This window comes from Platichthys flesus, chromosome 13 (genome assembly GCF_949316205.1).
Source record: "Platichthys flesus chromosome 13, fPlaFle2.1, whole genome shotgun sequence".
Taxonomy (NCBI): domain Eukaryota; kingdom Metazoa; phylum Chordata; class Actinopteri; order Pleuronectiformes; family Pleuronectidae; genus Platichthys; species Platichthys flesus.
Genome location: NC_084957.1, coordinates 23,955,140 through 23,979,820, shown reverse-complemented (window position 1 = coordinate 23,979,820; position 24,681 = coordinate 23,955,140). Strand labels below are relative to the sequence as shown.

Sequence of the window (24,681 nt, the reverse complement as noted above, 5' to 3'; positions counted from 1 at the left end):
AGACCCTAGGTGTGAAAACATTTTGTCTCAACAGAGGCACAGAGGAATCTCCAACGCATACACATCTGAGTCTCCTAAACTCAGTTTATATGAGTTGATCTGCCTATTTTGCTCCTGAATTCTCTTTGCTTTCTTTAAAACTTTCCTTACTTGTGCCTGTGCCTTTTCATATTTAATTAGCTTTGTAAAATTGTGGTTTCTCTTTAATTCTTTAAAAACTCAATTTCTTTCTATAATGGTTTAACTACACCCACTGTCCACCATGGGTGCTTTCCTACTCATTGTCCCTTTGCTTGTTGGGATTGATAACTTTTAGTGTAGTTTCTCCAAAAATGTTCTATATCTTGATTTCGGTCTATTTCCCCATTTCCCATCTCAGATAAGTACTTAAACAGTTTCAATATTTTGGTTGCATCCCTTTCCAACACTGCTCTTACTCATGATCGTCAGCAGATCTTGCACACCTTCTTTGTCCTTTACATGTCATAGCAATATGACCAAATCTTTGACATTTAAAGCATCTTATTGGTTTTGGTATCTATTCCCCCACTATATATGCCATGTATCCCAGCACTACTCTCCTTGGAAGAGTCTCTTCCTCAAATTCCATCAATATGCTTTCATTATCCCTCTTCTTCCCTTCTCTGAAGGCCTGTAACCTCTGTGCATCCTTCAATTTCCCACCTTTCAGACTTGCTCTTATTTTATCTATGGACACCTCAAGTGGTCTTCTCCATAATTATTGAACTTCTCACTTTACGCTTTTCTACCTCCTTCATCCTACATGTTCTTTCTCTCAGTTTTTCATTCTTGCAAAAATGATCATCAAAACGAGCATTTGCTCCCTCAAAATTAGTCATCGCTCTCATTTGTTTTCTTTCCCCCACTCTGCCAAAATAATCTCCTTGTTTCTTTTTTTCTTTCACCCTACTGACTCTCCCACTCTGAACTTTTAACCATAAGTCAACACTGTTTTGAAAACAAATTTCGCTCCATATCGTCAGTTTCCCTGGCGACAGTGTTTACAGTTAGGTGCTTTTTAAAGATGGGTGCTGATATTTTCTTGTTTAAACTTCTTGCTCTTCTACATGTATGCAGACAAACTGTGGTCATAGCTTGTATGACCACAGTGTGCTTGTATGCACCCTGGGTTTGAAAGTATCCTTTGCCGAATTCCTAGATTTATTAAATATCTGAGCACAAATGTTTATTATTCAACTCTGATCACCAGTGGTAAATATTGTCCTAACCCACTGGTCGTACACTCACATCTTTAATGAGCCCAGCATTTCAACGTTCTGACCAATGTTTGATTGCCAAAGCACTTGTCTGAATATTCTCTTGCCAATGATCTGACATTTTTAACTCTGTGTGTCTGTCATCCTTAAATATTGTTGCTCCAGTTAAAGCTAGGACAAACGCCTCTGAGAGAAAACTACCTTGGACAAATGACAATTTTAGAAGCTGTAAAAGGGATTGTAGGAGATAAGAGCGAAGATAGAGTAAATCTGGACTCTCAATTCATTGCATTATCACAAAGGAATTTTTATTACAACACAATATGGTTATGGAACATACTATTTCTCTGAACTGATATCTACCCACCAACACAACCCTAGATGTTTATTAGAATGACGGTCGATTAGTTGGTTAATCTACCTCCTCCTTGTGCCCCATGATGCAGACTGTGAGAAGTTCTCTGTCCAATGGTTCTGTCCCATCTGCTGTTAAAAAAACTTGACTAGATCCCTCCCTCCTTCAGAATTAGTGGCCAATTTCAAAGTTACCAACACGTGCTCAGTCCTTGTACTGCTGGACCTGAGTGCAACCTTTGACACCATAGTCCACTACCTCTTATTGGACAGCCCGAGGCACTAGGTAGGGGTATCTGTTATGGTTTTAGATTGGTATAAATTTTACCTCACAAACATTAGGTCTGTGTTTCTGTAAATTATATTTTTTTCAGATGTTTTGGGGTCCAATTATATTTTCCTTATGCATGCTACCCTTGGGTCACATCATAAACAAGCAAGGTGTTTCATTTCACATTTATGCGGAGTACCGTGTTAAACCCACAGACTGTGGTATGTTGAGTTCTCTCAACCAGTGGTTCTCAATTTTTTTCTGTCATGCCCCACTTTGGAGCTAGAATATTTTTCATGCTCCAACCGCTCCCCTGCCCCAACAAAATGATGACAAAATACACATGAACATTAAATCCGCATTACTTTCAGGAATTTCAGATTTTCAAACAACCTTTTGTGACATTTCTTGTTTTTTTTCTTCTTACCAGAAGCAAAAAACATGACCATATTACTCCTGTTCTACAGTCTTTGTGTTTGATTTTTCTCTCTCTCCATGGCCTTTCTCCCAGCTTCATATCAGATCTTTCAGTATTTTATTAGCCGTCATGTACTACACATTGAGATCCTTGGGCAGAGATCTTCTGTGTGTTCCAAATATTAGATTATAAACTATAAACTAAAGGGTACAGGCATTTCTTGTTGCCCTGACACATTTATTTCTTAACTGTTGGAAATTTTGCCAATCCGTTGGGGTCTTTGAGCTCTGTGCTCTACTCAAATGCCTTTACTTCAACAATTCAGATATTTCGGGTGAAAACCAGGGGTTAGATCTGCTTTTACACAATATGTTTTAAAGGGAGCATGCTTATTTGCTAAGGAGTTTAAAACTTTTGTAAAACGACTTAGGACTAATATCGGTTCAGGAATGGAGCATAACCTGTTGATGTCACAAATAAACAAGTCATATAGAAAAGCCTGCTCAACAAAGTGTTTCAAATCCCTCTTTACAAAAACACCTGGTGGAGTCTTTTTTGTCTGGAGTCTCCAATACAAAATATTAGACAATGGTCACTCAGGTCTAAGGCAAAAACACCACTATGTATATATGTGTGGGTTTGTTTGTTAGGATTATATCAATGAGATCCTCCTTTTTCCAGATTTCTGGTGTCTTGCCTAGTAGGTGAAGAGATGACTTGAGTTAAATTCCATCAGTCGAGGTTAAGATCACCCAATAGAGGTCTCATAGCCAGATAAAAGATTAACCAATTTTTCCAATGCATTTGAGTCAGCAGACGGGGGTGATAGGCCCCAATCAACACAACATTCTTACGACCCAGAGAGACATCCAACATTTGAAATTCGAGAAAGTCCCACTTTTAAGTCTATGTATGGAAAATACAAAACACAGAGAATGGCGGTTGGGCATCATGTAACACCACTAAATAATTAATAAATACTTCGGTGTGGGAAGCTGAAATGGGGCATACTACAACACCTCCACTACAATTTTAGTGCACAAATAACACCACCTGCATGACCAATCACTCCTATATGGCTCTGTGACTCTCTTATACAATCATTCACAGTAACACCTGGGTTGAGGAAAAATATGACATTGTAGCAGCGTTTGTTGCACTATAACTCTGAAGTCAAGCAAGGGCAGGATATTTCATTGTTTCTCAGTGGCTTTAACGTCATCCCTGCTGATAATTTCTCCCTTTTGTCTCCCACACATTGTGACATCAGACTGTTTGTTGCTGGCGGTCATTTCTACCACCAGAGGGCCTCTTTTCTCCACAGTCCTGTCATCTTCGATGATTCGGACTTTGTGATAGATCTCCTCAGGTGGGTGGGAATTCTGCATGACCAAGTAGATGTAGGAGTTGGGGGGCGCCAGCAGATACTAGCGATAGGAAAGAGTCATGTTCACTCATTTCAAAACAGTTAAAAGACAGACTGAAACAGAGGCAGACAATCTAAAATTATACCTTTAGTTGAGGCTTAGTCAGTCAAATGAAACGTAATTACAGTATGTGCAATAAAGCAAAGATAATTTTACTATTTTATTTAATTTACAAAAAATTTAACCCTGCCCTTTTTTGAGATTATTTGTTGATTCTCCACTCAGACGTGTTCACAACAGCAACAAATCCTCTGGAAGACTGAGGTGAGGGTTGTCGCAGCAGTTAGAGGCAGAATGTAACACATTAATTCTGCTGCGGAGATCACTTGATGTTGTCAACACTGGCCTTGCGCTATTATCACTCTCTTGACATTTTGTCTGTGTTTGTGTTTTATTTTAGGTGTTTTAATTTTGCGTCTGTTTGGATTAGTGATTACAAAAGAACCTTGCAGACAAAACAGTCCACGCACATACATATAAACATACACACCTCTCTGAAGTGCTGCGGCAGTGAATCTGTAGGACAAAGAAAGTGGGATATACTTTTCCTATACACCACCACAATCACAACCAGAGCCGCTCCCATTGCCATGAAGACAAATGTCAGCATTGCTGCCACCCAAGGAGGTTCTTGTTCTACAGAAAAATCAGACAAAGAACAACAGAAGTAATCAGTATTTTAAATCTACTGGTACTTGTTTGAAATTGAATCTATCACTGCAGAACTGAACATGTTGGCTTGTGAATGTTTATCAAGATTTCGTTTACTTTTTATTAGGGCTGTGAATTGATTAACATTTTTAATCAAATTAATAACAGGTTTCTATGGATTAATCATGATTAATCACATTACCGATTTCTCTGTATATTTTTGTGAAAACAAACAATTTATGACAAAAGACGGATATATACATTTAACATGTTTTCTTTTTATAATCATAAATAAACAAAACCATATTGCTGCAACTCAGCAGTTCTTTAGCAGTTCTCTTTGCTATTCCATATGGAATATTAATATATTCTTCATCCTAAACAGAATTTGGGATTCTTAGCCATTGTATGGTTGAATTAAACTTTTTCTTTTCTTTTTAAATCAAATAGAAATTATTTGAGCTTCTTAGCCATTATTTTTATAGGATGGTTGAATTTTTTTATATTTTTTGTCAAACAACCATTAACCACACCATGACACAATCTAATGCCTCTAAAGGTCCTCTTAGCTAGTCGTTCAGTTGGTGAGGCAAACTAACTTGTTGACATTCTAAAGTAAAGCTGACTTTAGAATGTTTTATCTTTTGCACAATGTGTCCTGCGAGTGAGTCTGGTTGGCGCATTCCACTTGAACGCCCCTCGCCGACCAACGCATGCTTCGCGTTGCGGTGGTACTTTAGGCTGGTATTACTACTGTTGTGCAATAGTAGGAGTAGAATTGACGTTGGCTAATTATTAATAATCATGAAATATGATTATTAAAATAACAATTATTTATTAAAAATAATCAAAAATGATAAAGCTATTAATTAAGAATAGTAACACATTTAATTAGAAATGATACGGTTATCCATTAATAATAGTTAAAATAATTAATGAAAACAATAAAATTATCAATTAAGAATAATACAAATCTGTAATCATTGCTTATTGTCGCGGGGCACCACCCTGGTTACAGGGACCAACAATTCAATCTATAAAATATCAGTCTCAATGATATAAGTTATATTAATAATCTCAATATATAGTATTAATGATTATATAATAAACAATGAAGGGTTTTAAGTTCGAAAAACACAGGCAATTATAATCCAACTGCAATCACATACATATGCACAAATAATCACAGACTACAGATACTTTAATTACAAAAGCATTTATTAAAAAGGGGAAATAAAGTTATGTTATTCAATGATTCATCATTTTAACAAGCTCCGATATTTCAAAGATAAACACAGCAGCAGCACTTATCACAATTCAGAAAATACATGTATTCATCTATGTGTATCTGTGTGTGTGTATCTGTCTGTGTCTAACAATGTGTCTCTGTGGGTGTGTGTGAGAGAGCGAGAGAGAGAGAAAAAGAAGGGGGCGTGGCGATGACGCAGTCACGTCACAACCAAGATGGCGGCCGATCATGATTCGTGGAATCAAGGCCTAAAAACTCTCAAAATGGCGGATTGACTACAAAACAAGATGGCGGAGCCGCTATGAATTTAGAGCCAGAATGGGAGGAGAGGGAGAGAGGAGGCGTGGCAATAATGGACTCAAAATGGTGGTTTAACTTCTGTTACTCAAAATGGAGTCTATGTTAATGACACCATGTGGCCGGAGCTCACACTGGTGGTCGTCACATGAATTACACAAAGGGATTTTCAGACAAAGAGAATTCTTTGTCTCTGCTTTGGCGTTCGGCCGCATGGCTTCCAGAATTGTCCAGCCTCTCTGAATATAGATTTAACTATGTTACATGAACTGTATTCTAAATACAGATCGGATGTGTGTATAGGTCGGTTTAGAAGGAGAGAGAGAGAGAGTATACAAGGAGAGAGCAAAGCTCTTAAAAGCACCGTCAGAGACAAGTTACATTTACTTTACCACTCAGCACCCAAGTGGCGTTGTGTGCTGAGGTTTGACCGGTAAAGTATCTTTAAAGTTGTTCAAACGGTCACAATGAGCTGGAGACGCTGCTCACGGCGCTTAAAAACTATGGCACAAGGCCGTAACCGGAAACCGGAAGTGGCGAATCGCCGCTAAAACACTGGAGACTCGGCGGTCTCATACAAAACAAATACATTCAAGTATTAAAACAATACGCTACGTATTAGATTAACATCTGCCCAGACAATAAAGCCTCTTACTGTACCGCCCTCGCGGTGTGCGTGCGCGTCGGGCCAGTGAATCACGTGGTCTCTCAAGCGGTGAGCCGCCGCTGGACCGGACAAGCAGCGGATTTTCTCGTGCTGCCTCGACGGGATGAACATCGTCCTTCTTCTTCAGGGATGTGGAGGTCGTGCTCCTCAGCGGAATGAATCTCGCGCTTCTGCAGGGGACGGCTGTGGAAGCCGTTTGTAGATTGTTGGGAAAAGAAAGTAAAGTCCGTGGGGAAAGTGAAACAGTCTGAGATTGTTCCGCGTGCAATTTCCTGTTTGGTCTTTTCAAGTTAAAACAGCAAAAGTCCTTTTGAAAATAAAACGTCGACTGAGATAAAAGACAATGAAAGAAATGAAAGAAAATAACTCTGGTTGCCCCCTTTAGCAACTAAATCATCTGGAAAGACCCGGAGGGGTCTGTTGACGTCTTCAGAGCAGGGTAAAAATGGCTGATAAACTAAAAGTTAAGGTTGCCCCCTTTAGCAACTAAATCATCTGGAAAGACCCGGAGGGGTCTGTTGACGTCTTCAGAGCAGGGAAAATGGCAGCGATTATTGATGTCTCAGTGGTTTTATTCTACCTGAGAGGTTCTTGCTTCCTCCGGAAGTGGTCACAGGGTTCAGTTGGCTTTAAGCCAATTGAGTGTCAGAGTTGGACCTCAGTGGGCGGGGCTTGGAACTCAGCGGGGGTCCTGAAGGCTCTTCAGGACATTTTCCAACCACCAGGGGGAGATTCTCAGGCCTGCTGGAGAATGTTTTTTCCCTCCAAAAGTTTTAATCCTTTGTCCTCACCATTGGCTCCAGCCTGTCTGAGGAAGGTGTGAATTAAGACTGTAAACTGGCCAAACTGGTTTCAGCTTGGCCTAGCAGGGCCCAAGTATTTACAACCCACTGGGGAGTCTACCCCAACACTACTGTGAAACGATAACGTCTTCCCACAGAGTGTACATATAACCTTGGTTTTATTGAATGTTCGATCTTTGTTTTTTTGGAACATGATCTTCCCGTCCAGAAGGTTCTCAGGTTCATCAGAATTATCCATGTTGTTTATTTGTTTGAATGGCAGCTGCCGTCTGACTGCATTAGAGCGGCGACTAGTGTAGAGTGGGCGGAAATGTGGGTATATTGGAAGGTCCTTGTGTGCATGCGTTAAATGCGTTAAAAAAAACCAAATTAATCCTGTAATTTATTCATAACGCGTTAATGCGTTATTTTTCACAGCTCTAGCGCAATGTTTGTGAATGAGGCCAAATGTGAGGTCAAATGACTTTGACCTTTGACCACGTACATCTAGTCCTAAAGCCCGAGTGAATGTTGAACCAAACTCCTAAACTGCCACCATCATTCCTAAAGCCCTGCAACTGCAATAGCTAAAAATCTGTGTCTTGTTGTAATTTCGGTAACATATGAAAGGTTAGCTTGATGCCCTACCATTTTAGGACGTGGTAAAAATTGTAAGTGAATGGCAGGATTTTCGACAGCCAAACCCTTGTATTTTTATAAATGAATGTAAATCCTGCAAAAGACACTTACCATTGGTGGTACTTTCACAGAAAATTCTGCTGGGCTGACTGGGGTTGGGGTTCCTCTCTGTTTTGATTTGGACTTGAACACAGTACTTGGTCCATGGGTCCAGGTCATTCAGAACTACTCGGTTTTGTAGTATATTGCTAATGTTTTTGGCCTGTAGGAAGCAACAGACAAGTAATAAGGTGTGTGTTGTAGTCCAACCACAATGGTCTGAAGTAGCTGGAGCGCAACACAGAGACAATGAAATGAAAGGAGTAAAATATAGAAGCCACTCATAATCATGGAAAACCATCTTATCCTCCACCACAGAATATATGTTGAGCATCTGAATGGACTTGATAGATCTGAGTTCGATATAGAAACATGACATGACCAGGGTAAATATAAACTTAAACAATATTGTGACAATGCATTACTGCATTGAAACACCTCTCTTTTCTGAGTGGCTCATGTCATTTTATATACATTTTTGTATTTCTCAATTGCTGCACAGTAACAGTTTGCTTTCCCAGTATGATATGCGAAGATGGGAATATATGGTATCTACATAAGATATATACACTCCTGATCAAAATCTTAAGACCAGTTAAAAAATTGCATGAATTTGCATTTTGCACTGTTGGATCTTAGGAAGGTTCTAAGTAGAGCTTCAAAATGCAAAAAGAAGAAATGGGAACAAGAGACCAAAAGTTGTGAGCAGGGAATTTATTGAAAACAACCATTTAACTCAAATAGGCTGTTCATCAGCTGATCAAAAGTTTAAGACCACAGCCTTTAAAAGCCAAAATCTGTGCAAAAATTTGGATTCCATGTCATTTCCTGTCAAGTAATCACACTGTGAAGATCTCTTGATGGCAAAGGCAAAAAAGCTCACCGTCTTTGAACTGCATAAACAAGGCCTCTCACAATGTGCCATCGCAGTAAGACAGTCATTTTGCATTTCTTAAAAGATCCTCAGGGTTATGGAACAAAAAAATCAAGTTGTAGACCCAAAAAAATCTTACCGGCGCTGAGCCGGAGGATCCGAATGGCAGTCCTTCAAGACACGGGACGATCCTCATCCCAAATTAAGGCCATTACTGGTGCTGACTGCAGCCCAATAACCATCAGACGGCATCTGCGAAGGAAGGGCTTCAAAAACAAGAAACGTCTTCAAAGCCAACGTCTCCTTCAACGCCACAAAATTGCCCGTTTAGACTTTGCAAGGGAGCACCAAACATGGGACATTCAAAGGTGGAAGAGAGTTTTATTCTCTGACGAGAAAAAATTTAACCTTGATGGTCCTGATGGCTTCCAACGTTACTGGCATGACAAGGAGATGCCACCTGAGATGTTTTCTACGCGGCACAGTGGAGGGGGCGCCATCATGATCTGGGGTGCTTTTCCTTCAATGGAACAATGGAGCTCCAGGTTGTGCAGGGGCGTCAAACAGCAGCTGGCTATGTGGAGATGTTGCAGCGGGCATCCCTCATGACTGAGGGCCCTCGTCTGTGTGGTAACGACTGGGTTTTTCAGCAGGACAACGCTCCAATTCACAATGCACGTCTGACCAAGACTTTTTTCCAGGAGAATAACATCACTCTTTTGGACCATCCTGCGTGTTCCCCTGATCTTAATCCAATTGAGAACATTCGGGGATGGATGGCAATGGAAGTTTACAAAAATGGACTTCAGTTCCAGAAAGTGGATGCCCTTCGTGAAGCCATCTTCACCACTTGGCGCAACATTCGCACTAGCCTTTTGGAAACACTTGCATCAAGCATGCCAAAACGAATTTTTGAAGTGATCAACAATAATGGTGGAGCTACTCATTACTGAGTCAGTTTTTGACACTTTAATTTCTGTTTTAGGAGGTTTTTTTTGTTTTTTTTAGCTGTGGTCTTAAACTTTTGATCAGCTGATGAACAGCCTACTTCAGTTAAATTGTTGTTTTCAATAAATTGCCTGCTCTCAACTTTTGGGCTCTTGTTCCCATTTCGTCTATTTAGAACCTTCCTAAGATTCAACAGTGCAAAATGCAAATTCATGCAATTTTTTAACTGGTCTTAAGATTTTGATCAGGAGTGTACTGTACCGGCTTTTTATTTTTGTGTATCAGCACTAATGAGATTTCTACATGTAATCCTAAAATTATACTTTTACTGATAATTTAGTTTTATAAATGGTTTTAGCAAAAACATGTTAAATTAGGGCAACATCGTAAACATAGCATTCGAAAAAACAATGTGCTAACATTAACATTGCCAGTTAACACAAATAATGGGAAGAGGAGAAAAAAAACTGATGTTAATCTGACTAAGGAAAGTTCATGTATTAATTCAAGATACTTACCACACATTGTATCTTCAGAAATTGTACGAGTGTAGTTAGGTAACTGGACTTACTTGTGATCTAGAACTGAAGAATACTCTTCGAAGAGAGGTGATACATCTTCAAGAAACACAAGCAAGTCCAGTTGCCTACGTACACTTGGAAAATTCTGAAGATACTATGACTTTACTGTCTTCTTTTTGACACAAAGCATTCTTGGATAGAGATTTGTTTGTCAATTGTCAAGCAATTAATCATTGCCCCAAACAAAATGCTTTTGTCTTTTTCTCCTAAAAGTCTTCCACACAAATCTATACATCTACATAAGAGATCTACTTAGGAATAAAAAACATGTATCCACCTTGTGTTTCTGGCTGTCCTTCCAGTAGGTGATTTTGTAAGTGGCAAAAATGTAAACATTCCTGAGGGTTGAGATCACCATCACTGGGTCTATAATGCTGACTTCGATAGCGGCCCCATTAGACAAAAGAGAGACATTGGGTGAACCAATGATGGCTGAGGAAGAAAAAGAAAAGAGTGGGTCACAACTTCTTTAATGGCACAAAAAGTAAGGATAAAGCTGTTCTTCAAGACCTAGCAAAGCTTTGGTCCTGAAGTAAAACAATGGAAAAGCTAAATTTCCAGACCGTAGTTGTAAATACAAAAAGGTTATTGACTTGATTTGACATATAAATTGTGGGCACAGAACTTAAGTTGTCACTTTATGCTGATGACTTATTGTTGTATGTCTCAGGTCCTGGCCTTTCCATTCCAACAATTTTATCTGCTTTCCAGAGATTTGGATCATTCTCAGGCTATAAAGTGAACACTTCTAAAAGTGAATCATATGTCCCTTTTAAAATGAGTCTTTCTGGCTTTAGGTATCTCGGGATCAGCGAATCCAGAATGTTAAACTCTCTTTTTTCTGCTAAATGCTTCTCCGAGTCCGTTACGGACGGACGGAAGGACAGATCGGACAGACACTTTTTGATTTATAGTTCTCCGTTGCTGAAAACACATTACATAAAACTAAATCATTTTTTTTGGTAGACCAATCAATTATCTAATCTTTATTTGAATTCTGGTTGCTGATGAGATAGCTAAACAATTATTATTTTTAACACATCTAAAGTTTTTACAAGATATGTCTCTGAGAGAAGATCACTTGTATTTCCAGATACAGTGAAGTCACTGTGCAACTTTTTTGAACATTGACCTCTTTAAATTAACATGTGCAGAGTTTAAGAGTTAAGTCATGCTACACAGCGGTTCTACTCACTGTCTTTGTCCAAGGTAATGTGGTTACTTTCCACCCAGGCAGAACTCTCTGACCCCAATTGCGCCCGCACTCTGCCAGTATACTTTCCATTCTCAGTGATGGATGGATAGATGAGGCGGGTGAAGTCACATTCAAGGGTGGAGATGTTCACACACCCTGTTGTGTAGGTTGTGACTGAAGTTCTGTGAACAAATATTGTACTGGTATTACCAATTTGATCGCAATGATTTCAGTTAGTAAATGTTTTTGTAATTACAACATACAAAAAGTACTTGAAGAACCCTTGATGTTTGACCCTCGGCTTGATTGCAAGCAAATCTTCTAATACTATATTATTTTGCATTTTTTAAGCCACATTTATTGTGCTGAAGACATTATTGTCACTTTATACCCTCACATTAAGCGTTTGATCACCCTAAAGGCCGGCGCCACTCGCCACTGCGGCTCCTCATAGCCTTTTTTCTGGCGGACAAATCTGTCAGTGACCGTTTATACAAGTGGTCATACTTTCAGATCTCTTCTGCCAAACGCTCTTCTAATTGGTCCATATTCGTTCTTCTAAATCTTCTTTAGTTTCTGCCGGTGTTATCGGGCATGAAACCGGAAATGCGACTCCGGAAAGGATGTAGTTAGTAGACCAATCACAGCCTTGCGGGCTGCGTGAGGCTTGCAGAGCTTTGGCCTATAGTTAGAAAAATTTGGCGACGCACGCCAACCACGTAAGAAGGGATACGCAAGCACGTGAGAAGGGATATGTAAGCACGTAAGAGGCCCGCAAGTTCTCTTGCCTTTGCGGGCCGCTGAAAACGCAGAAGCATGCGCCGGCCTTAATTGTGCATACAAGCAACATCAGACAGAAACAGAGCAACATCAGCACTTTATTTTCGAGTTGTGTGTGTCCAGAATCCAGCACATATTTAACATGTTATTATCATTCACTTAATACGACTGATAGAACTGTCTGTTAGAAAACAACTGCTTGTACACAGTAAATATCCCGCTGTTCCAGTTCAACTTTAAGCCTTTCGCATAATTAAAGTCTGCAGAGGCTCTCAATTGGACATTTGTGTTGAGACCTACACCTCCTCTGGAGAAAATGATGATGATCTTCGGAGTTCAATGCATGTCTGAAAGCAGCATTCGTATTCATTTGGAATTGTGTTAAAGTTCTTCTGAAGAATTCAAGTCCAATTCAAAATATTGACTCTCAGCTGTCCTGAGGGAAATATCAGGCTCTGTTTTCTGCTGAGCAGGTAGTGGACAGTGGCTTCTCAAAGCTGCCTGCTATACTGAAAGTGAGGTTAATGAAAGTGTAATGTGTCCGCCTCTCTTTACTGCCATTTGGAGTTGGTTAGCTATCTTGCCTCTTGTTCACCCTGCAGGAGTTCAGCTCTGTCTCCTTTAGTATGAAAGCGTTGTCAACTCAACTCACACTTTCAGACTCTGTCGCTGTAGTTGAACAAACGTAGAACACACTTTCATTTTACTTAACTGTATTAAATATTTGTGGCCATCACATAGCAGCACAATAGATAGGTATCTCTATAAATTAAGAGAGATGGCATAATGAACAGCAATGATAAGTAAAGTCATAAAAAAATCAAAACAGACACAAACTGATCTACATGGCCTGACAGGGTTTCTTGGTGATTATGTTAGCGTAGACTCACTTGTACTCTGTTCTGTAGACCAGGTTGTTGGCTGCCCCTTTAGATGGATTCCACCTTAGCACCAGGTTCATGTTGTAGGAGGTCAAGTTGACATTTGTAGGTCCGCTGAGGATTCCCAATACCACTGCAAAAAAACATACCCAAACATAGACAAATAAAGTAAGAATTATCATCATTACACTCAGGGATGGAGACTTTAGAGACTTGCCGACTACGTAGACCTGCACCAATGCAATAATCCAATCGGCTAATCATGTGGCGTCAACGCAATTGTCAGTTAATGTTCACATTAAAGGGATACTTCATCCAAAAATGAAATTTCTGTCATCATCTACTCACCTCTATGCAGATGGAGGGGTAGGTTAATTACTTGAGTCCACAAAACACTTCAGCAGTCTCAAGCCGGGTTCACACCGGACGCGGAATCAATATCGTTGATTTTCAACGATATTGATGACATATTTTATATGATATAAATGATCAAATATGCATCCCATAATTTGTATTCCCCTTCAATTGTCCTGGGGTTTTAATTTTACCAATTTTACCAATCACATTATTATATGTCCCCCTCTGCCCATCCACTACAGCCACACAAGCAGTCATAAAGATAAAAAGAGAGAGGGGGAGCTACGTACTCTCCCCATAGGCTTGAGTGGAGAATACGTAATTTACCCTCGACACCCGACATTTAACGGAGCAAACAGCGGAGAAGTTCTTCAACATGGATGAAATTAAATTAATAATTGAAGTGGAGAAGTACAGTGAGTTGTATGATCCTCACCACATGTTGTATAAAGACAACACCAAAAAAGACAAATGTTTGGACGCTGTTGCAGCGAATATTGGAGCAATAAGTAAGTATATGCTTGAAAAAATTATTAAATGCCACTTTTACTGTAGCTGATAACAGCAAAAGTATGTGATATTATTAGTAATGCGCAGCGCTTCTGGGTCGCTTCCGGGTCCGGTGTCTACCCGGAGTCAGAGGTAAACTTTGTTAGAGCAGAATCAGATACAATCGAAGTCAATGGGGAGTTCTTCTTCAGATGTAATAAAACAACAGAAAAAACAAATCATGCCTCCATACTGCTCGTGTGGTGTCATCCAAGTGTCTGCAAGACTAAACATTCTAATTTGACTCCAAACAAGGTCATTAACACCATCTTTTAGGCCTTAATGTCCGCTGATATCTTCCGACGAGGGTGCATCCAGGGGCTGTCGGAAATGCTAACGTCCACTAGGTTAGGCACTTCTGTTGGACTTTTAGGCTTAAAACACAATGTTAATGATATCGTTTCAAGTCGAATATGAATGTCAGAGCTTGCGGACACTTAGATGACACCACACGAGCTGTTCAGGTCACTAATCAGCTACACTGTTTATCCCTGAGACTCAAAAAGTGTTTCTAGCGAACACTCATCAGACGACATTAGGTTCTGAAAAGTACTAAGTTTACTTTGTGTATATTTGCTTCGCTCTCGGCCACACACACACCGCGAGACAAGACATGGAGCGCACAGCCAGGACATCAGGGTTAAAGTGAGGGAAAACAAGATTCATTATCCGACATCATCGAATGATAACTAAATAAATGTGCTTGTTTTTGTCTGTGTGAAGAGTGACAGAGACGAGCAGACACGCACATACACACTGAAGGTGAGAAGATCTTTCCGCACATTATGACGCAACACAGTGTTTCAACTTCACTGTTGCAGAAGAAGCGACGCACCCGTTTAGCTATCAACCTACCTAACCCCCAGATTACGATCGGGACCCAACAAACTTTGTCAGGCTGATCGATAACACAAAGCTGGTTATTAATTTGTTAAGTCAACACATGCAAATGCAGGAAGGATAGCTGTTAAAAAAACAGATTATGTGGAACCCCCTGGTGGAAAAATATTTATTACGTGGACACAACATAATAACGAATGGAAACGAGAAACACACCCAGTACATCAATATCAGTTACTCCCATAAGTATAGAAAAAAAGGAATATGCAGACCGTCTGTGGTTTTGTGAGCACATTTTTCCTATGTGTCAGGAGGGTTATGTTTGGCTCCAGCAACTGACAAAGGTTTATTATGCCCTCTGATGAGAGACTATATCTTTATTAAAAATATTCATCGGAGTAAGTAAAAGCGGTCATTCTCTGAAGACCCTTCATAGGATCTTATTTTGCTCCATGGGATCCTCTAAGAATGCTGATGTCACGATTTAAAGGAATTGATTGGTCAGTGGGTGGTGCTTTTATACAGGTTAATCTCTAATCTCCAATTTAACCATAAAGTTAGGAGTTAAGCATAAGTTACCATGGCAATTTACCCTGATAAGAAGGGACTGGCTCCATAGACTGAAAACCCTTAAGTAAACCTGAAGTTACCCTGCTACTGTAAATCCCGCAGATATCTTCACAATAATATTAATTTGGATCAAATTGACCTCTTTAATGAACATGTGTTGACTTTTCAAGTGAAAAGCCATGACACACTGTGTCCCTACTTACTCTCTTTATCCAATGTAATGTGGTAACTTTCCAAACAAAAAACACATGTTAATACTAGGTATGTACAGGGTCTGAGATAATGCTCCATGTCACAAAACAAAAAACTAAACCTGGTGTAATTAACATGATAGTGAGCTCAGTAATCTTCAGTGCCCTCCCAGGTCCGCAGATACAAATCCAGGAGAACCATTGGGATGTGATAGAACAGGAGATGTGGAATCTGCCAAATCTGCAGACATTATGTGACGTCATCATGTGAACATGGAAGTACTGAGGCTGTGTAACAGCAGTTGCAGGAACTATACCCAGGATCAGTAAAGTGTTCATTGAATGTTCAAATAGTCATTATATTAAACAGTAATGTCATGGTCATGGCTACTGACCTTGAATAAAGCCACAACTACTTGTGTTGCCTTTGTTATGATCATCCTCAGGGTACCAAAGTTCACTCTTCGCTCATTATATCTCATTATTTCACCAACAGTAGCATCTCTACCCGAGGTATATGAATAATATGGACAAGAATTAAGAAACATAACATTCATTTTCTGAGCAGGTGATCAATCCCTCAGTATCAAACATTAATATGTTCATCAACATTTTTCCCGAACAGTTGACACCTGACACACAGCGGCTCCGCGACAAAGTGAAATTACCTGTGGGCTGGCAAAGTGTAGAAAGAGTCAGGAGGAAGGCCGTGATGATGGCTGACATCTTTCTTTGAGGCTCCTCTGAGGTTAACATTAATTCCAGCAAGTGTGTGACGGAGTGTTTCTGCACTTCTGAGCCGAGTGTTTCCTGGTAGAGTTCAGTCACAAGAGGCGGAGTGTCCGCGGAAACGAAACTGCCCGTAGGCTTCCAGTAATCTGACAGTTGGTGACGCTGTAAAAAAGGCCACTCGTGTTGACAGCGGCTTCTACAAGGGGAGGGGCTACTGCAGGTGTGTGTGCGCGTGTGTGTTGGGAGGGACAGCAGAGGAAGATTTCCAAGGGAAGTTATCCCCTCCCTAATTGTTATAAATTATATAGAAATATGATTAATTTTCCACTTTTAATTACTTAATTTTCCATCCATTAACTTTGTTAATATAATACCCCAACTTTTTATTTATGTTTTAAAGAAAACACGAAAGAAATCAACAATAATACAAAAAATACTATTTTCAAAAATACTAAAAGATATTGAGATTTCTTTTTGTTGTGTTAACACAGACTGGCACATGTCACTGATTAGCAGCAACATAATTTTTTTGACATTATTAGTTTTTGTGTAGTTACACATTTAGCGAAAAAAACCATCTCAACAAAGTAAGGACAATTATGGCCACCATCCACAACCACCCATCAAAACTGCTTTACAAATATTACATATTTCCAGTATTGTAACCCTTTAAAATACAAATGTATTTTAGTGGGAAATAGATTTATGACATATTTTTGAGATTATCAAAGCCTGTGTTAATGATTGTCAGAATTTATGGTCAAATATGGATCTCTCACATGTATTTGTTTACTCACCAATTTTGACCTCTCCAATACGGCAACAAAAGTGACACATGGCAGCAACATGTGTACCATTGGTCAATGAGATATCTATCTTTCTATATCTATGAGCATGAACCTAGCTCAGCAAACTCCATATTACAAACACACCATATTTGGGATGAGATGAATTCCAACAGGGCCCAAAGAGATTTTGGAATTATATGGCTGAAAATTTTCATTTTATTTGTAATTGCACCTTTCCCAATTGTTTGCACACATCACTGTGGTGTGACACCATGATAAAGGCATCACCATCCAGATTAGGTCAAAGTATCATATACATTTGTTGAAAAAACATGGTGAACTAGAGAAAAATTAGTCAACATGCTTCATTTTAATACAAATTGTTTTATGAAAACCTAAAAGAGGCATAAGAAATATTTATATCATCAAATGGCATATTCTCATCGTAGGGGAGAGCGGGGTAATGTGAGACATTGGGTAATGTGAGACACCCCCTGTATCTAGACAACGGAACACATTTGTGGTCATGTGACCATGACGTTTTCAAGCCCCTCCCCTTCCCCCTTGCCATGAAGGACAAGTTGGTGCTGGTGCTGTGGTAATTAGGTTTTTTCACAAAAATTCTTTGAACTTAATCAACTGTTGTGTCAAAACAATTTGATTCAAAACAATTTGATTCAGGTAGAAAAATGTATATCATACATGTTGGTGAACTTTCAACATATAAAAGCATGTCATTGGTGCTAGCTGAAGGGATAGAAATATTGATAAGACAACCCTCAAAAGATAAATAAAGAAAAAAGAGAAAGGGGAAGTAAAATCAGGCAAAGAGAGGCAAAGTAGCTGAGGCAAAGAGAATATTCACAGATGAGATGGAGGAGGAGCTTGCCAAACACTTGAAACAACTAGCTGACCAGTTCCATGGCCTTGCTCCAGTTAAGTGCCTTGAACTGGCATTTGAATATGCAGAGAAAAACAATATCCCTGTCCCTGCCAATTGGACAGAGAGATCACATGAATCATAATAATCATAAATGTGCTTAATTGACCAATCCCGATATTAGTTTTGGAATGTGTGGTTGTCAGTCTAGCTGTCAGGATTTTAACTTTTACAACATGTGATGTTATGGTAGGTTTAAAGTGGAAAAAGTAAGTGGACCACTTTACCCCGTAGCTGGGGTAAAGTGAGACACAAGTCCACTTTTTAAAAATCAATCATATTTTCACTGCCCTTTGTCCTGAAGACATTCTGATCATTTCCATCCTGAATTAATGGAAAATGTGTACATTTTACTGATATATCATTTTAGCTCGCCTAGAAGGGAGCAAATGTAAAAAATATCTCACATTACCCCGCTCTCCCCTATAGTACAATAGCTTGTTAATAAAACCAGTAACCATGTGAAGAAATAATGAAAAAGTACCACTCTGCTCATCTGGTAGAGAAGAGGCTGGACAGCAGAATTCAAAATATATTCTGTATAGTTTGCGTATTTTTACTTTTTTGCATTATATGCTAAACCCATGTATGAGTACAACTCAATTGTGGTTATTAATATATAATCTTCTTGCTAAGATCAAGTATCATTAAGGTATTTAAGTTAAGGTATTTATGAATGCGATCAATGATCATGCGATCCAAGTATTCTTTGAGTTTTAAAGTGTTTTAAATTACATGTACTTCATTCACTTTCATTACATTTAGAGTCAGAAAAAAATTAAAATACTGACACAAAGACAGTATTATAACAATTTGCGAAAACTTTTCACTTTGATTCTTAACCAGAGATTTTTCTCTCAGAGCTTCGGCCAGCTTTAAAACCAGCTGCCCCAATCTAGCTCCTCTGATCTTTAGGGATATTGCCAGTTCATAGGCTTCCTCTCCCTCTCACAGCTGCTCCTCAGGGCCGTTCATGATGTACTTGTGTATGACTGGAGATAAAAGAGACAATGACAGAGACAGTCACACTTATATCAACCAAGTTACAGAAATCCTTACCGGAGCATTCGGTTCACGTCACTGTCCTAGTTTTAATATTGTGAATAGACTTTGGTAGGTTGCTTTTTTTTCGTATATTCTGGAAATATAATAAAAGTATGGCTACATTTTTTATATAATGATTGTGATCTGGATGGAGATCCTGAAAAATTGCATGACTTTTGATTGACCTTTACTCATTCACCTGCTACATTCAATAGTTTAAGCTTCACCTTGTTTCAAATAATTATCTGTGTTTCAGCACAGTTGCATTACTTACCAGAGATGTGGATAGGTGTTGTCTTAGTATTGTGAAGCACCGCTGACCACCATTAACAACCAATCCAGTGATTAGGAAGCCCAGTATACAAAAAAAAAACAGCAGGCCGATAACCAAATACACTGTTAGAAAAGGGGAAAATATGTCATTTTTAGTTAAACCAGAAATGGTATTACATGTGGAAACACTGAAAATTCTGTTAGATTTCGGTTTTCACTGCTAATTGGAATGTACCTACTGTGGTCATGCTTCAATGTTAAACTAAGAACTTGGTATATTCAAACATATATAGTGACATAAAGATGTAAAACATTTAGATACTCAATAAATCCTACTTTCATGCAGACAGCTTTAGTGACACCTGATTACCTGACTGCTGAGTACATCACTTCACAGCAGAGGATACGTTTATACAGTGGGTTATCTTAAAACAAATTCCCAAATGTACATTAAAACGTTTACTGTCCAGGGAAATACGAATTAAAAATGTTGTACTAAAGTAAATGATGTTCAACATCAAACAGCACCTCCAGTGTATGAAAAATGTGTGATTAAGTGCTTTGTATAGATGCACTGTAACGTACTTTGATTGGTGGATAAGACTGGAGAAGGGCTTTATAAGTACTGTCCATTTATCATGTATAACTGTCATCATATTTGTATCACAAGATCCATGTTCTTATCTACATGTCCTTAATGACCAAAGCAGGTGGAGAAAAGGTGAAGAGACATATATGTCTTGATGGTATATTGCACCAGTCAACCATTCAAAGTTGATGGCACAAAAGAAGAAAAAGGATCACATATTTTTGCATTAGCTTTGGCTATTTCATTTGGGGATGCTGAGTATTCAAGTAAACAAGAGTGACATACATGAGCTTGTCGATGGAGGATGGCTTGTGAAAGCACAGTGAGGTTTACTGGCGACATGGTTGGATTTGAGGAGTGCTGTCACAGAGATGCTCACACAGTACTCTACACCTGGCTGCAGGTACATGATCACTTTCTCTTCACTGTACGGCAGATTCAGTCTGAACTGAAACATAAAAACCAGGAGATTAGGGGGGAAAAATGAAAAGCAAATTGTGAGGAATTATATTATTTGTTATTTAGCAAGTCTGAATATTTGGTATGGCTCCATCCTTAATATAAACACTGATGTCATGACAGGCAAAAGCTATATTCAATGTGATGAGATTTGAATGTATGTATGTTAAGTATGTTGGCTTTTGCCTTTTTCACTTACAATCCTTCTTGTATATTGAAACATACTGTTAGGAGGATCCACTTGATCATAATCGCCTGCTTAGTAGAGCAGAGGTCCTCTGTGTGTTGGCACCTTTTCATTGGGGTGGCACATTTTTTACACCCTCTTTCAAAACAGTTGACACAGATCTCATACAAAAACTGTTGGTTTTAACTATGTCAAACACAAGAAACACATTCTAAGCTGGTCGAAATTACTTGTTTAAGAATAAATGACTATTGCAACTGTGTGAATTTTGATTGCACAGATCTCGAATCAGAAATCAGTCTCTATTCACCTTTACAGGGTGCCACCTGTGTTGCTGTTTAAAAAACATGGATGAGCTACTGTAATTCAACAGAGCATCTTAAAAGCCCTGTACACACCTGGTACTAACATTCCTCCTGAAAGATCCGATCACAAGTGGCAAGCACTGAGTACGTGTGTTCATGTCTGGCATTAAAGCGTATCCTTTGACCACTTAGATCAGATCTCACTTCCACGCCGCTGTTCGGACCACCTCTGAATGTAGTCTGGCATGATCCGATCGCTATCCAGTCTAAATGCATTCAACTGTACTTAGAGCTGTCCCCTTGTGATGGGATCACAAAAAACACATATGAATACCGGGTGTGTATGGGGCTAAAAGTGTGAAAAGTGAGGCAGAGTTTAATCGCTAGTAAAATCATCTTACATATCATGCTTTCTGGCCTTTTTGGCAAATCAAAGCAAGACTAAAAAAGCTAATTAAAAAAATACCTGCCATAATTTGTCAATTTGTACAATTTAAAGTCACATTGTTGTGTAAAATCAACAATAAATGTGTGACAGTTTTAAAATGAAACATGAGACTGAACTTTTCACCTTGAAAGTGCATTTAGAATTTAATGTTTGGACTTTGGAGAAATGACTGGACTTTGTTCAGCTTTTACCCATTTCTAAAGTGTTAACAGAAACTGTTGCCGTAGTAAGAGTGATGAAAATCATTTCCTGCGTCAAAGTACTGGATTTTTTCTCAAGAAAGAGTTGGCTGCATACCTGATGTTCAGAACAAGAAAAAGAAACAACATATCCACTAAAGTGTAAAATGCATCTGTTAGTCTGTTAATCAAACCTTTTATTTTTTGTAACACTCGAAGTTGGTAAAGATAAGAAAATAGAACCCACATCCCCTGGATGTTTAACCTATATCTGCTTAAAGAATCAAAGATTTTTTGCTGCTTTCTAACACTAATTTGGGGCAGGATGTGTGATCTGACCATCATTCTGTTTAAAAAGTAGTTTAGCCCTCCACTTACATCACATCATATTTGTACATTCTAGCTGGCACGAAAGAAGGCCAAAGGATTTAATATACAGATGTGAAAATGAATTCCTTTGTGTTCTCATCCGGCTGAACATTTTCTTAAACACAGGAAGACACAAGTCAGCGAGAGGAAGACGTGGGTAAAACCACACACAATCTGAAAAACAACCATCTTACAATAGAAATGGGGCAACAACTGTGTTTCAAAACTGTATAGACTTTAAACAAGTCCTTAAAAGAGACAAAGAAGAGCTGCTCCATTGTTTGCTGATTTGATTAGTCTGTATCGTCCCTGCTCTGGTGCCATGTATGGAACTACCAAAGACAGTGATTTTTCTGATGATTTTTCTAGTTTTCTAGTGATTTCTAGTGATTAACTAATAAATAATGAAATCATTTCTCATAGTTACACATTAGCTCTTTAGTGCTGCAAACACTGTTAGTGAAACTGAAGGTCAGGAAAAAAGAAGGTCAGGAAAAAAGGAAAACAACAATCCTACAGTAGAGTCAAAATAGGAATATAAAAATACTGAGAAGTGCAACTATATACCTGTGCCCCATCCCTGGTCCTTCGCACATGCAGGATCACTCCTCTGTATAGGTTCTCCAGCTGCAGGTTACACTGGAGGCCCTTTGCTTCAGGCGGTTTGAGGTGCAGGATCAAACAGTTTCCACAGCCAGACACAGACATATCAGGAGGTCCCAGCACAGCTATGGGGAGAAACATTTATTTAATTTCTTCAACAAAGACAAGAGTAATCACAGGACAAAGAATTGTCATTTAAAAAATGAAGCAGCCTAATGATGGTTGCACTTTGAGGGAATTAGGAAATGTTGGGAAACATGTTGTAAAATACTTGTGTGTAATATTTTGAACTGTGTCTGTGGTATCTCACTGTCTGAAATAGGCTGGAACCAGCCTGATTCGGTCCAGCTGGATGTCTGGGTGGTTGTGAAGGCTTTGACTCGGGCTTTGTAGTGAGTGTATGGGTCAGTGAACACTCTGGTTAGGTTGCACATCTGTCCAGCTCTCAGCTCCAAACAACCCACCACTGGTCTCCACATGTTCTTCCTTCAAAGTGAAAGAAGATACAGAAACGGAAAGAGAAAGACTGATCATAACCCGAGAACATTGTTGATTTATATATCATCACCACAGCAAGTGAAACATAGTGCTGACACCACTGATGGTGTTTATAGCTTCATAAAAACTGGACTGTTAAAGGAATTAGAAAAGCTTCAGAAACAACAATTAAACATGACACACTGTACAGAACGAGGCGGAAGCTAAACAAACTAATAAGTTTCATTGCTTTTATTCCATCATGTACCTTGTTATTACTTTTTTTACATTAACTTTGTTTTATACAAATATTAAAACTGTTACATTTAACACCGCTTATAAGAGGCCTATTCATACAGTCGATGGACTGACATCCAGCTGACAGTTGATTTGTGAGCAATGTGATAATGAAAATGTCTTTATATAATTCGTTTTTTTTTATTTGTAGTGTGTCCAGAAATCATCAGAAAATCTGTGCATCAGTGATAGATGTTAAGATGTAGGACATTGGTAGTTCAGCAAGTGCAATCAAGGGGTCATACATATTTGAACTATTTCTGCCTCAATGTGTCCTCTCTCTACCTGTCTCTTGATTGAATACCTGTCGTTGACGATTTGGACGGTGAAGTGTGTGACAGAGGGGGTCCCAGGACCTGGCAGAAAGTTGAGTGTATGCTCCATGTTGAAGGACGAGATGGAAACATCGGAAGGTGGTGTGAGAGAAACACCGAACACTATAAAGGGAGAGAATAAGAACATACATTTAAAAGAGAGTGAGTGATTATTTCAATTTTAAATGACTCAGTCCTGTCTTCATCATTATTTTAACTTTGCATTACAGACAGTTATATTCTGTCAAAATGTAAGAAACAGTTAATTCTGAACGATTAAAATGAATTGCCAAGATTTACATACACACATCAACACGCACATCTCTATATACAGCTTACACTGTAAGTATATGAGCAAAACTGTAAAAGTACAGATAAGCAGCTGATTAAATAAATAAATCAACAGAAAACAAAAAGCATTACCCAGGTGTAACTGCAGAAGAAGTGTCCAAAGACCCATTGTCTGTCCATAGACTGCGTTATGACCAGCAGTTAAATTTCTTGTGCAAGGTTATTATGACTCCTTTTGCACTCAAGCACACGACATATAGAAAGGGGTGGGAGGGAGCTGGGGGTACGAGTGGTGTTGTTTTCTTCATGTAGCGTTCTGAGTTTCTATTTCCCCAGAAGTCCCTCCCTCTGTACACTGCCCTGCAAATCCTACTAACTCACTTAGTTTTATTGAGTTTTATTGTCTCTGGACAGAAACAGGCTGGAATCAGCAAACCTGACATTGCCTTTAGTTTGTTCTGTTCTGTCCCAGTTGTATTGTTATCCTTCTGATGTACTTGTCTGTACAAAGTGAAATTGAACAAATTA

The 24,681-nt window shown here is 39.0% G+C and overlaps 2 protein-coding genes across 2 annotated transcripts; both read right to left on the bottom strand.

Annotated features, from left to right (window-relative positions):
- Window positions 1-1,520: 1,520 nt before the first annotated feature.
- On the bottom strand, window positions 1,521-16,756 carry LOC133967343 (interleukin-10 receptor subunit beta-like). Its single transcript, XM_062402752.1, has 7 exons — window positions 16,527-16,756; window positions 13,361-13,484; window positions 11,691-11,872; window positions 10,773-10,927; window positions 8,105-8,255; window positions 4,199-4,344; window positions 1,521-3,708 (listed from the first exon to the last, which is right to left on the bottom strand). Exons 1-7 carry the CDS (start codon window positions 16,612-16,614, stop codon window positions 3,475-3,477), a joined length of 1,080 nt encoding a protein of 359 aa, XP_062258736.1. The 5' UTR covers window positions 16,615-16,756; the 3' UTR covers window positions 1,521-3,474.
- Window positions 16,757-17,727: 971 nt separating this feature from the next.
- Window positions 17,728-24,453, bottom strand: LOC133967659 (interferon alpha/beta receptor 2-like). The gene is made up of 7 exons (XM_062403246.1): window positions 24,286-24,453; window positions 23,853-23,985; window positions 23,085-23,260; window positions 22,739-22,899; window positions 20,510-20,672; window positions 19,637-19,758; window positions 17,728-19,310 (listed from the first exon to the last, which is right to left on the bottom strand). The coding sequence occupies exons 1-7, from the start codon at window positions 24,320-24,322 to the stop codon at window positions 19,290-19,292; spliced, it is 813 nt and encodes a 270-aa protein (XP_062259230.1). The 5' UTR covers window positions 24,323-24,453; the 3' UTR covers window positions 17,728-19,289.
- Between the last annotated feature and the right edge of the window lie 228 nt (window positions 24,454-24,681).

Coding starts and splice junctions, on each gene's coding strand:
- LOC133967343 (XM_062402752.1), bottom strand. CDS start 16,614: ATGTTAACCTCAGAGGAGCCTCAAAGAAAGATGTCAGCCATCATCACG. Junction 10,928..11,690: donor CATTACCTTGGACAAAGACA/GTGAGTAGAACC, acceptor TTTCTTCCTCAG/CCATCATTGGTTCACCCAAT. Junction 8,256..10,772: donor AGGACAGCCAGAAACACAAG/GTGGATACATGT, acceptor TGCTTCCTACAG/GCCAAAAACATTAGCAATAT.
- LOC133967659 (XM_062403246.1), bottom strand. CDS start 24,322: ATGGGTCTTTGGACACTTCTTCTGCAGTTACACCTGG. Junction 23,261..23,852: donor GTCCAAATCGTCAACGACAG/GTATTCAATCAA, acceptor TTCACTTTGAAG/GAAGAACATGTGGAGACCAG. Junction 22,900..23,084: donor GTTCCAGCCTATTTCAGACA/GTGAGATACCAC, acceptor TTCTCCCCATAG/CTGTGCTGGGACCTCCTGAT.